Source organism: Manis pentadactyla, chromosome 10 (assembly GCF_030020395.1).
Source record: "Manis pentadactyla isolate mManPen7 chromosome 10, mManPen7.hap1, whole genome shotgun sequence".
NCBI classification, from domain to species: Eukaryota; Metazoa; Chordata; class Mammalia; order Pholidota; family Manidae; genus Manis; species Manis pentadactyla.
Window position 1 is genome coordinate 23201313 of NC_080028.1, and position 18285 is coordinate 23219597.

The 18285-nt window shown below is 37.0% G+C and overlaps 1 protein-coding gene across 1 annotated transcript in view; it reads right to left on the reverse strand.

The window, feature by feature from the left end:
- Positions 1-18285, reverse strand: part of CFAP54 (cilia and flagella associated protein 54) — a 278386-nt gene that overhangs the window by 173198 nt on the left and 86903 nt on the right. Inside the window, exons 21-26 of the mRNA XM_036891466.2 lie at positions 18000-18092; positions 17554-17739; positions 10081-10217; positions 6394-6541; positions 4052-4207; positions 3063-3185 (exon numbers count right to left, since the gene is read on the reverse strand). Of these exons, the coding sequence (XP_036747361.2) occupies positions 3063-3185; positions 4052-4207; positions 6394-6541; positions 10081-10217; positions 17554-17739; positions 18000-18092 (843 nt within the window). The remainder of the gene's footprint in view (positions 1-3062; positions 3186-4051; positions 4208-6393; positions 6542-10080; positions 10218-17553; positions 17740-17999; positions 18093-18285) is intronic.

Sequence of the window (18285 nt, forward strand, 5' to 3'; positions counted from 1 at the left end):
TGGTCACCCCTTCTCCTGCATCCTCACCCTTTCCCTCTCCTGGCTTCTCCCCCATTAACAGCCAAATATTGTGGAGTACCTGGGTAAGCAGAATGGGCTGGGGGTTGGTTGGTTTTTAGAAGAAGTTGCTACTGGCAAGTTGCAAGTAACAAGCTGCTAAATATATTTCGGTGACAGTAGGTCTTCATATTCAGGAACTTTCTGTAGCCTGCCATGTTTTCAGATCTTATTTTGTGTCCTTCAGCAAGATCTCACAGTTCTTTTACTTAGGTTCTTTAACATTTTGTGAAGTTTAAAATATTGTATATTTTAAGTGGTATATTTTCCCCTCTCCATGTCCAACTGACTATTGCAGATATGCAAAAAAAAATCAGTTTATAAGTTTCTTACATAAAATCACTTTATAAATTCCCTTTTTAATTCTAGTAATTTTTTACTAGATTATTATGGACTTTTAAGACATCTATAATTACAGATAAATTATACTTTTCTAATATTATAAAATCATTTCATATATTCATCTATTGCATGGGACAGAATCTTTACAAATAATGAATCATATTTTGAACAGTTAGCATCTCTTGTGCCTGAATTTTAGGGAAATGTCTTCATAAATTTGTCATTTAGTGTGACATTTGCTGTAAAATATTGGTAAATGTCTTTATCATTATTCAATAGCTTCCTTCCATTCCTAACTTACTTAGTTTTTTTAAGAAAGGTTGCTAAGTGTTATCAAATGCCTTTGCAGCATTTTTCATATAATCTAATTGTTTTTCTCCTTTAATTTGCTGTTATTTAAAAAAAAATCAAGTTTTGTTTTGGTTCAAACTTGATCTTTAATACCTGACAGTGAGATTGACAGTGAGATTGTCCTAAGACCAGAAAGTGACCAGTGCCATCCAGGAGCAGGAAAGTGTGATCAGACAGAACAGATTTGGAGAACACTTCATAATGCCCCTCTTTGTCCCCATTGTTTGGGCCCTGAATTCTGCTTTTTCAAATATGAAAACTCCCATTCCTTTCTTTTTGTTTGCATTTCCCATTACCTCTATCTCCCCACTTATTTTTCAACCAGTGTTTGTCACTTTGATTTACAGGTGTTACATGAAATAATATACATCTGAACCTGACTTTTTAGCCCCTCTGTCCCTCTCTGTCTCCTGAGTCCACTCACACTTAGTGCAATAATTACTATACCTGATTTTATTCCTTCCATCTTAAACACTGTCTTTCTTTTTACTTTTGTTGAATTACTCTTTTTTTTTCCCACTGTCATTCTCTGTTCATTTTTCCCTCCTGTCAGTTTAGAAGCACTACTGTGCTTTAAAGTTCTGCTCATGGCTACACAGTCCTCTGAGTCATCTTTATAGTATATCAAGAGATAATTTTATACTATATATATATATATTTTTTTTTTACACCACACAACAAGGCACCAAGAATGTCTACCTGCTCATACCTGCCTTGACCCAGAAGAGAATGGAAGTTATAGTTCTAGGTGACTAAGTTTTTCTTTCAAGGATGACTCTTATATTTCAAGAATCCCTACTTAATATTTATATTACAAAGTCCTAATCACATCATTATTATCCATTGAATTTTAATAATACATATATTGCAAGATTCATAACTCCCACTGTTCCTCTCCTTTTTGTCTTTCCCTGTCTTGGGATTTCTTTCTGAATCAATTGTCATTTCACAGAGTTATTTCCTCAAGTGTTTTCCTCAGATAAGTACATGCACAGAATATTTTCTCAATGTCTGCAATTCTGAAAATGTTTATTTTGCCCTAACAAATGAATGATATGTTTCATCGTTATTAATTTTGGGACCTTGGTCTTTTTCCCTTAGGATTCTACAAATGTTGCTTCATTATTTTATCTACCAGTGCTGCTGATAAAAAGTCTGAAGCTAATTGAGTCTCTTTTCATTACAAATAACATGTTCTTTCAGTTTCAAAACTTTAAGATTTGTCCTTATCCTTGGACTTCAGGAATTTCACCAACATGTAACTACACATCTGTTCTCACATTAATCCTGCCTGGGACTCAGGGAGACTTATTTTGATTTCTTTCTTTCCTACCTCCAGAACGCCTTTTATTTCATATTACGACTTCTGGACCTGCTTTCTGAATTCATCTTTAGATCATTCCATTCTGCATCATCAGTTACTTATTGGGCTTCCAGATTTGATTAAAGAAATACCATAATCTTCATCTGTTTGATTTTTAAAATTTTTTTTTTAACCATCTAATTGCATCACCTTAAAAGTTTTCTTTTTCTTTTTTATAGTCATCTCTGGTTTTTCCAATGTGGTAAGAGTAAGTAACACAATTATTTTCATGTTTGGCCTGCCCTGCCCACCTGGGGATTCTGAGTCCCCTCAGGTTGAGTTGTTATTTTTCTCTTCCTGCTAATGGCTTATGCTCCCTGAGCATCTACACAGACCAGGTCCTAGAGGTCTCTCCAATGGTGGTGAGCAGGGAGCGATAGAAGAGAGATGATTTTTGCTCCTGAGGTCAGGCCATGAATAGCCAGCAAATCATGACCTCTTTGTTAAGGTGGAGTGTAGAGGGCTCTCTGTTGCCAGACCTCCACAAAAGCAAACTTAAGTCCCAAATAAAGTGATGGAACAAATCAGCTCACCTATGCAGTTTTCTTCCCCTGAAAAAGATCTGTGAGGACCACATAAAATAGGCAAGCAAATATGACCCTTCTTTGAGGAGATTCACTGGATTCAGTCAACTAAAGCCTTTGAAGAAACACAAAATGCTGGAAGCAAAGATAAATAAGCTTACTTCTCTACCTCTGGTCTCTTCGTTTTCTTATTTCCAAGGTGAGTAAAGTCACATAAAATGCCTTCTTTCCATCCCCTCTCCTTAGCCTAAGATACACCCTCTAAGGCTTTAGCAATTGGCCTGCTCAGGCTACCTTCGATCTAAAATGTTTTGGGGGTGCTAGTTTTAAAAGTATTCTAATTACTGTAATTAATAGTAGCTTAACTTTCTAAATCATCACTGCCACTAAATTTTATGATACAAGACAAGGAATGAGATAAATACCTTTGTTATGTAGAAAATACAACAAGCTATCATATGTTGTACACTTTCAAAACTCGCAATATGTTTCCTTGAGAGGATCACATTTGGAAGCCCTTGCAAAACCACTACACACTTGATCAAGATCTAAAAAAATAAAAGCACAATTGTTGTTGTTGAAAAGTATCATTCTTCCTCATTATAAAACATTCTGTTCAAATTATGCAAGTTTTAGGCCACCAAATTTCATTATCAATAATCATCAGTAAATTGCTTATCATGTATAAAGAAGTATACTCTGAGATAAAATTGATATATTCAATTTTCAGAGGAGTCTCTCATCTAAAATAACTTGAAAGCTAGTAGAAAGGATAAAATAAGTATACAAAGCATATTTTAACAAGCACCATAAAGGATGTAGGCAGAATGTTACATGTATACAAGAAGCTAAAGATCACAGCCAGGCTTAGGAGGACCTTGCAACACCATATGGGGAAGGATGTATCATATTAAATATATAGTGATAACACGTACTTGAAATAATAGTTTCCTTTAAAATTAAAACCAAGCTTTCATATCCCAGGAAATCAATTAACATTGATGTTTTACTTCCTATTCTCTGCTTCATATTATATGATCCTGAATTTGATCAGGAACTAGATGATTAAGCTTTGCTTTCAATACTGCTGCAAAGTTCTGAGAAATACTACTATTGGCAAAGTAGATCTGAGATTGTATCAATATATTCATCATTCAGGTTATCAAGGGACAAATTAGTATATGGATGTTGGTCCTTTGTGGGCACATTAATTGCTTCAAGCCATCATCCGAACAATATTATTACTATTGTTGCAGTATACTTATGAGTTTTTTCATGCTTCCTTAATTCCTCCCTTCTACCGTCACCCTCTCCCACCCTTCCACATATATCCCCACATCATGTTAACAACCAAAATGCATTGTTCAGTTGCCTTTGTAAGAATACCCTTATGTGGGGGAAAACATACCCTTACCTGGACAACAGGTACCAAAACAATATTGTGATAGATTATAGGAGCAAGGAGGCCATAACACTGAGTCACAGCTTGAAGGGCGTAACTGGAATCATTTAGGTAGTTGCTAAGTTCCAATGCCACTAATACTCTCTCGCATTCAATTAGTCTAGCAATCTGTAAAGAAACAGGTATTGTTACTCAAAGTGAAAATCAGGTGCTTAACTAATGTGTCTCTATGGAGAAGAAAGGGTAGGAAATGGGATTGTTGTGGCTTAACATGAATGTTGTTGTGAAGAAAATCTGCATTCACGAGCAACTCTCACTCCTTAATAATGCTACGTAGGGATAACATAATCTCAGAATTTAACTTCAGAATTTTTTGTAAAAAAATGAAAATACACAAAACAGCAGCAGACTCACAGAACCCAAGAATGGACTAACAGTTGCCAAAGGGAAAGGGACTGGGGGGGCAGGGTGGGAAGTGAGGGAGAAGGGGAATAAGGGGCATTACGATTAGCACACATAATGTAGCAGGGGGCACAGGGAAGGCAGTATAGCACAGAGAAGACAAGTAGTGATTCTATAGCATCTTACTTTGTGATACTGAAGTATTTGCTTTAATTCCAAATAAAAATTGATATTTAAATAAATAAATAAAAATTCTACCAGCAATGAAAACGGAGCCAGTCTTTTTTAATCAGTAAGATAAAATCTTAGCTGTATTTTAAAGTTGGAAAAATACCTAGCTTTTTCAAAAACATAAATTATAACAAATAATAATTAAAACATAATATTTCTGAAGTATTGCCCCTCCCTACTTGATTAATAGAGTCCCATTTCTCTTCTGGATTTATGAGACAATGGTAAATTTTCATTAGACCAAACTAATCTTCTGTTATACTTCTGCTCCTTAAATAAAAATGATAGTAAAATGTAAAGTTAGGCTTTGGGGATTAAATGCCACATTAAAAAAGGTGGGGGGGAATCCTATCTTACTCTTCCTTTTTCTTTCCTGGAGAAAGATTTCTTCATTTTTTTTAAGTATATGTACAAGATTATATACAAAGAAAACTGTATGAGTGGCAACCAGAAATTTTCATACAGCAAATCATTACTAGAATGGTAATCTAGAATTCTGGAATTCACTGAAGTACTTAAAGAATGTCTTTATTAATATTCAGTTTGGATGCTGAAAGAAAAACAATGCAATTCAGCAGAAAGAACAGGTTGATGGTTGTGAGTGCTTGGGCTCCGCAAGATTATAAACTTGTCCTGGTTTTTTCACTTTAATATCCACAGGTCCTGGCACAGTCTCACATAACAATTATTGGTTAAATAATCAATAAATAAATGGATGGTTAGGAAAAAGTGACTATTAAAAAGGGGGCAAAACAAATGGGAAAAGCCTCCATATGTCTAATGGAGTAAAGAAGAAGAGAGAGAGAGGGAGAGAGAAAGAAGAGTGAACCTTGATCTACAAAGAAAACAATAGTATAGGATTGTTTTTAAAAGCAAGAGCATTTTAAGATTGCAGGTGGACATACAGCTATGTTTATAACTACCCTGAGAACTGATCCGTAGGAGAGAGGTTACTTCTTGCCTCTGTATAGGAATGATATATTAAAATTAAAAAGAATGTGGTAACTTGATATGTACCAGCACAAAAATATGTCCAAGATAAATTACGTAAAGTGTTAAATAGGCAAACAGCAAGTGGATCATGATCGTGGTTTTGTTAAAAATATTCTTTTTTATTATTATTAAAGTATCATTGATATACAATCTTATGATGGTTTCAACTACACAACACAGTGGTTCAACATTCACCAGTATTATCAAGTCCTCACCCAGTCCAGGGCGGTCACTGTCCATCAACATAGTAAGATGTTATAGAGTCATTAGCTGTATTCTCCATGCTGTACTACTCTCCCCGTGACCCACCTATATTGTGATTGTGAATTATTGTGCCCCTTAATCCTCTTCTCCCTCCCCGCCACCCTCCCCAACCTCTCCCCTTTGGTAACCACTAGTCCCTGCTCAGTGTCTATGAGTCTACTGCTATTTAAAATCATACTATTCTCAGGGGGTGGTAATATTACAATGGGTTCATATTCTACATTATACATTTTTTAATATTTGAACTTTATACTGCTTTTGTAAAGGGAAAAAAAGGTAAATTGAAAAATACATGAACTCAGGCCTGTGAAACCTATGTGGAATATCAAATAAACATGTACAATCATTCAATGGCCTCTCAGTCCATTCACAAGCCAGAATATGCAATCCCAAAAGAACATGAACTTGAAAGCTCAAGAAACAAAAAGAAATTTGCACATTTGCATTCTTTTTAGTTCACTTACTTGTTGAGAGGGAAAAATCTCATTGCCTTTAATATTATCACAGAAAAGATTTTCTTCTTTAATTTTAATATCACTTGTTACAAAAATATTTCTAAGAAAAAGGTATAAGAGGATTGAAGAAGTCTCCGCTAAAATGTCTAAATATAATCTGTAAAAGGACAAAAATGATGTTCAGATATAAATATAAAATGTGTTAGCATGTGAACTCCCCTTTTTAGACAGATTTGTTCTTAATGTCTACACAATGATCCCAAGATAGCAGCAAAAATGTGTGAAACATCTCTCACACAGCTACCTAAACTAAAAGTAAAGACTGTATTCAACAAGTTCACAACTAAGAAAATCAAGGTGCTGACATCTTATGTCAGAGATACATAAAATAACTATTAGCAACATTTTCTGGTTATAATATATAAAGTTATTTTCTATCAATATAATGAAATCACTATAGATATTCAGAAGCCTGGGGAAATTTTTCAATTAATTATTTCATTTTAAAATTATTTCAATTAATGAACTTTCTGAAAATGAGAGTCATGAATAGCAAAATCAGCCACTTAAAGAAGTGGTGGGCAAAGAGAGAGAGAGAGAGAGAAGCAGAGTTTTAATAACCCATGAATTATTTCTAAGTATCTTTTCTAAATTGCAGTGCAGTCAACAGTGCCAGCCATTGGCAAAATTGTGAAATTTAGTCTTCCTGTGTCCACTACTCCCTTCCTTGCCCTTAGCCTTACTTGATGACAAACCCTCCCGTCTAAGCTTCAAATGCATCTACTCTCCATAACCCTTATCCCTAGAAAACAGGAAAGGATCTGACATCAGTAATTCACACTTGATTATCTCTTCACCACTACGTTAAACTCTGAAATTACCTTTGCCAGGAGAATTTTAGTTCTTCCGCTCCTGCAACTCTTAACTAACTGCTCTGCCTTAGTGACGACTGTCAGTCCCTTGACGTTTGCAATGAACCCAGGCTCTCACCTCCTCCTGGCTCCATTTCTTTGCCTATCCAGCTCAGACTCTGGCCAGTCATTTCAATAGTGACTCTCTAGTACTTTATAGAGTCTGTACCCCTTATTTTATACAATAATCAATTTGCCTAACCTTGCATGGATGTAATTGGCTAATTTTTCCATTGCTGCCACAATGGTCAATCACTTATTCACTTATTTATTCTCTTCATTCATTCTTTTCTTCATTCAAATTAGCATTTGCTAAACACCTACCATGTTTATGATGCTATTCTAGGCCCAAGGATATAAAGATGAATCAAATGTGGCCCTTAGCCACAAATTCATGTTATGTGACATCAGCTTAGTCATCAGTCCTTCTCAGCAGCACTTGAGCTTATCCCTGATGTCTCCTTGCTCACATTCCCTACAGCAAAGCAAATGTTCTAAAGCCCCTGTTCTCCACTCCATGTGCTCTTATCTCCTCCTGGCTCTACCACCAATGTCATTATCACATGAATTTTTTTGTATCCTCAGTTTCTCCCAGTCCACTGTCTCCCTTCCTTCCACCCTCCAAAAATCTTTCCTTAAACCTGCATTTCCCCCTTAAATTTCTATCACTTTCTTCTGCTCTTTACCACCAAACTGCACATAAGTGATCTTTGCTTGTTAGAATTCTCCATTTTTATTTATACCTTAGCAAACTGAAAAGGGTTTCTGGCCCATCACAACACAAAAATGGCTCTCTTAAACTCACCAATGGCCTCCTAAATGCCAATTCTGAAAGTCTCCTCTTAGTTTTCATCTTACGCAGGCTCTCTGTAGCACATTTCTGAGCAACTGCTCTGCCTGACCTTGCTCTAGCATTTAATATCGCTGACCGGCTCCTCTGGAATGATATCCGCACTTCCCCTGGCAATGCACTTTCCCCGACTTTCACCTCCTGGACTGCTCATTTCTGTAGCCCTGATGGTCGTTTCCTCTTTTGTGTAATGTAACTACCTAACTCAAGCTTTGAGAACTGCAGCATCCACTTTAAAGGTGAGTATCTCCAACAAACACATTGCCAGCCTCGTGACTAGAAAAGGAGCCAGGCCACCTCCTTCCACTGAGGCTCCTTATTTTAGAGATCTTGGTTGATAACTGGCCATGTAGGTCACTTGTTTTTTCTCTTCCCATGCTTTAAATTTCCACTCTGAAAATCATCTTTTAAAATGAGCACTAAAGAATGAGCCTCTAAAAACTTAGGCTCCCCCACCCTCAAGCCCCATAGAAGCAGAATCCCAGGCTCATGTACTCTTGGGTGCAGGCGACTTCACTAACGACTTCACTGTGTGGCCCCAGGTGTGCTGTGCAATTTCCAGGTCTTGCAAGTAATAAATCTTTATTTTTTTCAAAACTTTCTGATGGTTGTTACTGAAGGACATCTTGCAATCATATTAAGAACCATAAAGGCTGACCCAGCCACACTGGTTATTGATAGGCTAAGACTGGCACAAACCAATTTCAATATCCTCCCTTGGTTTCATACATCCTGCTTTTGCCTCTTAAATGTAAGCAATGCCCAGGGTTGAAGGCTGGCTTCTGTCATTTCTGCGAACAGTCATTCCCTGGGGGATAGCACTCATGTCCGAATTTCCTTGATGACCTCAATGGACAATTTCTAAATCTGTATCTCTAGCCTTGATCTCTCTCCCAAGCGTCAGCACTAAATATTCACCTACCTCCTAGACATCCCATACCGCAAAGGCATCCCTGCAGGAAAACTAAACTCAGAATATCCCCAATCAAACTCATTATCTTCCTCTAAAAACTTATTCCACCTCTCGCTCCCTTAGTAAATGTCATAGCTTCCCAGTCAGGTAACACTGATAATACCAGCCAACTTCTACAACTTTCACTCTCATATCCCCAAAAGTCACATAAAGCCTTCCAAGTCCTATCTCTTCCTCCTCTAAAATGCCTCTCAAATCCATCCCACATGGCACCTGGCATCCTTGTACATGACAAATGCCAAGTTTACATTTTTTTAATTGAATGGAATTATACCTTTCTGTGAATAAGCATTATCAATGCCTTGGCTCAACCAGCATGTGCATTTTAAGCCCATCTTTGAAGAGTGAAGGGTTTTGTCTTCTTATTAAAGAAATTTCAATCATTAACAAGCAGGTGAAGGAGACTGTTGTTTTTGAACTTGCTGAGACAGCCTGAGATCACACTGATGCTCATTTCTGAGGCTGCTCTTAAAGGGAAAATGGCAGTAAAGCAAAGGGAGGCCTGTGGTTTCATATGGCTTCTGCCAGCCTATTTGCAGTTGCTAATGGTCTAATCCTGGAAACCTCTTCAAGCAAAGGAGAAGCCTTCTTACCCCAAACCCATCAGACCATAGCCTTAACCACAACCTGACCTTTCTCTGTTACAAAAGTCCTCAATACATATTTATGTTTTGTAGTGTTAACTGACATTACCTTGGTTAGTATTTAGTATTTTTTCCATAACTTTCATTACCTTTAATTCAGAATGCATCCATAAGCCTCCAGTGTTTTTTCTGACTCCAGCAAAGAAGTTTCCAAATCAAGACCTTGGAATGCATACCCTTACTAAAATAGCTATTAGAAATAGTTTTACATGGACTATCTCAACATGACATTGAAAATAAATTAATTCTAGGCTTCAAAACACCAACATTCATATTTTCAATAGGCAAATTAATATTTTAAAGAACATTTCTGATTACCTTCTCTGTGTGACAGTCATTATATTGCTTAAACAAATAGAGGACTGCACAACGTGAAATGGCGAAGCAACAAAATAATCCCAAACTGGTGAGAAAACTTTCTTAGCCAACTCATAATCACCAATCTGATAGGCAACCTACAACAAAAAGTACATTATCTTATGTGACATATTTACTTGTGAAATACATTTGTTAAACAACATTTCTGATGATGCCCTATCATATACAATTTCATATACAGTTGTTCACATTTGCTGGGTTCTGTTCCACAGTGCCACAGTAAGGTAACAACAGCCACTGGCAAGGGAGACAGACACTTTTTAAATCTCTTTTATTTCTAAATTGCATGGAAATTTGAAACTCTATAAGGATGTTTCAAATTCTCATAAGCAAAACAAAGATCACATCTGAGCCAAATTAATTTCATTTCCATCTATCTCGGCAGTGCACTCCATTTATTATAGACACTGTTATAATGAACAATCTGTTCCAAGAGAAACAATCAGATTTCCCAAACCCAAAATATGAAATAGACTTCATTCTTTTCTGTTTCTGACTGACACTTTCAGAGCTTTTGTGCAACAAAGGGTTCACAGCTGAAAAGAGTGAAGAATAAAATAGAAATGCTTCCAAGAAGCCATGATATGTTTTAAGTTTGACATATTCAAGATTAGGCAACATAACTGATTTCAATGGTAAAACCTAGAAGCTCAGGAGAAAAGAGAAACCATTGACTTTTTTTTTACCTAATTATTCCTAATTCTTTTGGAGGAATGTATATCTTTAAAGATATTCCTAAAAGTCATTCTATTCAAAGATGTATAACAACATGAAATCTCACCATGTGAGTTATGTGCTGCTTCAAATCTTTAATGGAAGCAGGTAGGATGTACAGTAGAAACCAATTCATGAAATTAAGCATGTAAATGACATGTTGTTAGAATATATTTCATTCAAGGGAATAGCTTACAGGGCCACAACTTTTTTAATCTGCCAAGTCAGTATCCATAATCAACCATCCAGTAAACTTTTATGGAGTTTCTACTCTAGGTGAAGCACTGTGAGGACAGATTCTTCAAAGCTTAAAATGATCTCATACTCCATTAAACTGTAATCAAGTTACAGACATAAAACACATGAAATCACAGCAAAACTACAAAGAATAACATAGTGACTGTGGAGGCTTACAAAAGGAAAAATAAATACTCCAAGGAGGAGTTAGGGCTTGAGTTTGAACCCTAAATCGGGGATAAGATTCAGATGGGCACAGTTTAGACAGAATCTGAAAAAGGTCCAGCAATGGAAATCAGCATGGGGCACTTAGCATAGACTGGAAAGACAGGTCAGAATTTAAAGAAAATTAGGCAATATGATTGGACAGTGGGACATGATTTCAGAAGGCCTTGAAAATCAGGGGGAAGTATTTAAAGATACCAGGTCAAACGCATTTTACATGCATTACTGTATTGATGCCTCATTACAGCTCTATGAAGTGAGCTCTATTATAACCATCCTTATTCTTCAGATGAGGAAACAGGGTAACTGAGAAGTTGTAGTAGTTACAGAGCCTGACACAGCCTAGACTTAGAGTGGTAGATGAGATCACTTCTCTGGGCTGCATTGGTCAAATGAAGAATTTAGACTAAGTGGTCACTTAAACTCCATAAAAGTCTAAGATTTGCCATGGAAAAAAAATGACATATCATGTGTAAGGGAGTGGGTGAAACTATAATCGAATGTTCTTTCCTTTTAAAACATATTCTTTTTAAAATAACATTTACTCAATAGTGGACACTGCAAAACAAGAGAAGATACCATGATAAAACTAAGGTTTATAAATTCATGAGTTTCTGTGAATTAACAGTGGAGTGTCAGGATAGAAGCAGGTTCAAAGATGATTAGCTGGTAGTGATGCAGAGAACAGATTTTAGAGGGGGAGAGGTTAAAATGAGAAAGAAGCACTAAAAGACAAGGGGAATAATTAAGCACAGTAGGGCCTTCCTCCTTGACACATGACCCTCACTTGGCTCCCAGAACTCTGCACTTGGGTGTTCTTTTTCCCTGCATTCCTTTTCAGTTGCTTTTGCAAGCTCTCTTTTCCCCAATCTCTTCATATTGGCATGCCCCAGGGCTCAGTCTTTGGACCTCTGCTGTTTCCTGTCCACACTCAGTTGTGTGGTAAAATCATCCAGCCCCATGGCTTTAATTGTCACATGCCTACTCTCAAATTCCTCTCCTGCTCAGACCTTTCTCCCAAACTCCAGAGTCAGACATCTAACTGACTACTCAACAATTATCTCTGAATATCTAATAAACATCTCACCTCAACATGCTGCAAACTGAATTTCTGATCTCTGCCTGCCCCAAATCTACACCACCCACAGCCTTCCCCAACTCAGTCGATGTCAAGTCTATCCTTCCAGTTAGTCAGCTGAATAATTTAGAGTCATTTTTTATTTCTCTCTTTACATTATTTCCAACAGGAACTCTTCCTAACTTGTCCTTGAAAACATATCCAGAATCTGACCCCTTCTTACCACATTGGCGGCTATCACACTGGATGACCCGCCGCCATCTCTCATTGGATCACAGCAGCAGACAGGTCACCCTGCCTCCACCTTTACCTCCTTCGGGTCCATTCCCTACACAGCGATCAGAGCGGGCCTTTGAAAAGAGAAGTCACTTTATGTCATCCCATCACTCAAAGCCCTCTCCAGTGGTGGCCCATTCACTCAAGGTAAAAGCCGAAGTCGTTACAATGGCCTACAAGTCTTTCCATGGTCTGCTCCCCCACCCACACACTCACTTTTTATCTCTCTAACCAATTCTACTGTCCAGGGCTGCCTCTGCATCAGCCATACTGGCCTCCTTGCTGTTCATCAAACATACGACCAGGTGCACTTCTGGAAACCTTACGGCTTTTGCTGTAGCTTCTGCAGAATGCTCTTCCTCCGGGGAGCCACTTCCTCACCTCCTTAAGTCACCACTCAAATCTCACCTCCTGGATGAAGCGTTCCTTGATTACACTATTTAGTACTGTAATCTACCTTACACTCCCCCACTTCACACTTCCAGTTCCTCTGACCATACCCTACTTTTTTTTTCCGTAGAACTTATCTTCTAACACACTAGATTGTTTATTTACTATGTTCATTGTTTATACCTAAACAACCAACCAGTAACCTCCTATAAAGTTTCTACTTTGTGCAAAGTACTCTGTACAAAGAACTGATGTATTTCCCTTTGACTGAACAGTGGTTCTCAAAGCATGGTCCCTGGACAGTCCACATTAGCATCACCTAGGAATTCATCAGACATGCAAAATTCCAGGCCCCACCACAGACCTAGTGACTCACAAACTCTGGCAATAGCACCCAACGATCTGTTTAACTGATGCTCCCGATTATTCTGACGCACACTGAGGACCACCAGCCTGGAACAATGCCTGGCACAGAATAGCCACTCGATAATCTTTAAATCATTTTTAATGAATTGAATGAATTTTAAAATCCTCTTTCCTGATACCTTTCCTCTACCCACAGAAGAGGATACCCAGCAGTTGTAAAGTGCAACAACATGGCTGACTAGCTCAGGATGAGCACCTGACCCAATCTGGGTGCTTCATAGCACCTCTTCCCCAAAAGCTAGAACTCCCACCCTAAGCATGGTTCTTATGTAGAAGCTGATGATACTACACGCCCCAGGAGAATTTGAGAGAAAGTTAATTACTCACACAAGGGACCCCCCAGAGCATTAGGCAAACACAAGCGGGTCTGGGCTGGCTTGGACCAGAGCAACGGGTTGGACCTTGATTTAGGGCTCAGGGGTAGGAATAGGGAAAGTTCCTACAAGCTGTGAGATTTAAATTACCTGCTGGCACCAAAGGAGAAGGCAAGTTCACATACCTCCCTATCAGGCTGCCTAGATATGGGACCAAGGAAAAGAGAGGGGTGAGGTTTATAAACAAGAAGGTGGTCAATCAAAAAAAATTAGGTCAGACTATTAAATCTGGTGGGCCCATCAGAGTCTCTTTCCCAGGAATTTGGAATCAAGATTAGGAGCCAGCTAGCCAATCTCTGTTTATTGCTGAAACTGAAAGACATATAAAAATGCAGAGCTGCCATTTTCCCTCCAGAGATGGAAAGTAGAGAAAGTCAATCTTTAGAGACAGAAAAAGGAAGCAATGTGTAGAGAGAACCAAAGGTGAGAGACCTAGAGTGCCTGTACTCTGCCGCCTTCTCAGACTTGGCTATGCTCCCCCAAGACGGGCTGGCTCCCTGACTTGCAAATCAGAGTTGTAGCTAATACCATAAGCCAAAATTAACTACACGAGGGTTATTGTTGTGGTAATGGGACTAATTTTTTTAAGTTGAAAGAAAGAAGACATCTAGCATAGAACCAGGTAGAAAACAGACACTGAGTAAATAATTCATCAATAAACAGATGAGTAGAGAGAAGAGCAATATTCACTTAGAGGATGAGAGGGGAAAGAAGAGTTGAAACTTCTTAAGGAGCTTTAAATGGGGATGACTATGTTTCTACCTGGTAGTTTTCTTTTTTGTTTTTAAATTTGAACAGTCATAGACAAAAGACAAACCTCTATTAATCAAAGACTTTCAATGAATTCATAAATGAAGTAGAAAAAAATGTATGAAGTTCATTCTTCTGCCACCATTGTGATTACTGAGAAGGTATTCATGCCCCAGCCTCAAACTCTACTGCCAATATTGATCATCAAAACCTGGGAACAACCACCCAGGCAGAGAATAGATGGTAGAGCTATGAACTCCAAGAACTTGACACATGGCGGATGTTGAACATATGACTTCCTGGGAACCTGGACAGAACAGTACAAAGGTACGAGCTGGTCCACGTGTCAAGCTTACCATCTACCACCCAAGTAACCTTGGGTAAATTAACCTCCCTGAGACACCCTTTCTGGAATAAAATGGATTGGCAGAGGAAGGACTACATTAGTCTCAGCTTCCTCAACTATAAAATGAAAGTGATAACACCACCTCACTGGTTTGTTGTAATAAATGAAATAATGAACTTTATTAAATGATATTCCAAATTTCCTTTCCCCAGTGAGCCATTGTGCCCATGCACTATTTGATTTGGTAGTTCAATAGTCCAGCAATATATGGCACTTGGTCTATTATCCATTTCACAGATAGGGAAATTGAGACCAAGCAATCTGCCTGAAATCCAAAAATCCTGCTCATAGACATCTAAATTTCTACATTTTTATGTAACATTATCTAGCCATTCCTGACTTAAAGGGAAAGAATAGAAAGAAACGAGGCTATCAAGAGGGAGAAATTGGAAAATACCTGCAAAAAATACATCGCTAAAAAAGCTCCCTCAACATTTTTTCCAATTAGCCTAAATTAATAGTTATCTACATTAAATGAAAACCTAATAATTGTTATCTAACTTTACTACTGTCTATAGAATCATATTGAGCAAAAGTACAAACTAAAATCCCAAGCCAAGTCAATCATAGGCATTTAGTGAAATATTTCTGTAACTTACTATATTTATATTTTTAAAGAATAAAATTTTCCCCAAAATAAAAACCAAACACTCTCCTGAAAAATAGACAGCAATTCCAAAAAAGGGGTACATTTTCTTGCAAACTTAAAAGCTTAAACTTAAGTTGTAAATGAAGGAGGTTTACTGAGAAAATTTTGCTTTAGTCACTTAACAGTATGAGAGAAAATGTTCATATACCATCATAAATGAACTCCAGTACTGCAAGTACAGTGTCAATAAAGAAACACAGGTCATTCCTTTATGACACTTCTCATTATCCCAGCAGTATAGCTTGGACTTAGTTTTATTAACTTTCAATGAAAGTTCTGCCAAATGAAGCCCAAAGTTTGAACCACTCCCTGGAGAAAAATCAGGCCTTGATATAATATTTGGTTCCTCACTTCGAAATAACTCCATCACTACAAATTAGGGCATATATTAGATTCCAAAGAAATGAAAATATCAGAAAACCATGAGCCAATATGACATGCTAAACCAATGCTAGACAAATCCTAGCAATTCTCTCAATTTAATTTTCACTGAAAAATGTGATGATATAAAATACCACTAAGATCTTAGCTTATAAAACTAATCAACTATCAAGAGAAAAAAATGGCACAGTAGAAATGTCATCAAATTTAGAATAACCATCAGCTCTACAGCCAACAATAGATTTAAAATCAGATACTTGAGACAAGTCAATGAGTCACTCTTTCTAGCACCCTGTTCACTGGTGACATGTGTTAAGTCAGGCAATCATTTCAGCACAAATGTTAACTCATGATATTCATAACTCAAAAATGTTAATAATATTTATTAAGTGCCTACTATGGCATAAGTGCTTTAGTTAAATATCTGACATGCATAATTCCACTTAACACTCAGTACCTCTGGGAGATAGCTACTATTACTATTGCTACTTCACAGATGAAAGTTACTTGCCTAATATCTCACAGTTAGTGTGAAGAGCTGGAACTTGAACTCAGGACTGCCTGTCTTTATTTACCCAGAAATTCCACTTCTATAAATTAATCCCAAGAAAATTACCATGGATACAGACAAAGATACATATACATATATAGAAAGGTATGCAGAAAATATCTAAATATTCAACACTGAAGAATTACTAAATAAACTGGTCTGTATATAAGATGCACTACCATGAAACCATTGAAATTATGTTTTGGAAGAATACTTAATGGAATAGAAAAAATGTCAATTATATATTAAATGAAAATATCAGGGTGTAAAGTAATATATATACAGTGATCGAATTACATACTGCAGATAAATTCATATATGTGTGTTTATGTATATATATGTATCTATGTATATAAAAATATGCATATGTGTATGTAAATGTATATATACATACATATATATACATACACAAATGAAAGGCTATCTCTGGATCAGGGTTTCTCAACCTTGGCATTCTTGACACTTTGGGCTGAAAAATTCCTTCTTATGGAAGGCTGTCCTTTGCACTGCAGGGTGCTTATCAGCATCTCTAGCCTCTACCCAGAGATAAAAATAGCACCCTTCTAGATTATGGCAAACAAAAATGTCTCCAGACACTGACAAATGCCCCCTCGGGGCTGAAACTGCCCCAAGTTAAGAACTGTTACTCTGGATAATAGGATACCATAACATTTATTTTCTTCTTTGAGCATTTCAGTTTTTTCCAAATTTCTAAAATTAATATGTGTTACATCTGTAATCCTGGAAAAAAGTTGTTATAAAAAGGAAACTCACTAACAAGAAAAGGAATAATTCCTATTTTATGAGACTAAATTGAAGTAATGGAAAATATATATTACAGGAGCTTTGGAATATCTGCTGTGATTTTTTTTTTCCCATCAGAAATTACTTAGTAACTGCTTAACAGAAAAAAAAAAAAAAAAACGTAGAGCAAAATTTAGCAGAAATCTCTTCTACCTGCGTCAAGAACATCCGAGCAGTAACAGCAGAAAGAGGTGGATAAACCAGAACTGGTTTCGTTGTCTCCCCAACGGCGTCACCGATAAGCTTCCCATTAGAAGAATAAGCAGCAATTGCGAAGACATATTTCTCATTGGTTTCCAAACCTTTCACTTCAAAAATGCTTTTATCATCAGCAGGTATCTATTAACAAAAACATTCCACATTAGGTATGGAAAATTAATGAGACTTTAAAAATATAATTAAATAAACCTTCTATACAAAAAAATAATAAAACCTTCTGCATTTCCTGTTGGATTTTTGTTATGACTCAAGTGGAAATTAGAGAAATTCACTGGTATAATGACTTCATGGGGGGGGGGGGGGAACCACTCCATTGTCTTTAATGAGACTTTTGGTAAGATTTCCTGACACTGAAAGGATTTTTTTTTTCTTTGACATACCGCTTCTCCTGAGTTTGGGAGGTGATTATTGTTTAGCCTTACTTTTCCATAGCTCCCTTCTGCTTTGCAACCCAAAATGCAGTACCAGGAGACCTGCGAGGGGAACAGAGGAGCCCATCATGTCTAGTCATTTAACAAGATACTCAATTTCTGTTATCATGATGCAGCAAAAGCAATTCTTTACTGAATAAAAAAATGCACCTGTTGAAGTTTTAAAACATGAAATCAAAGTTTACAGATATACTTAGTTTCAATCTTAGAAATCTTGACCTTAAAAATAAAAAAC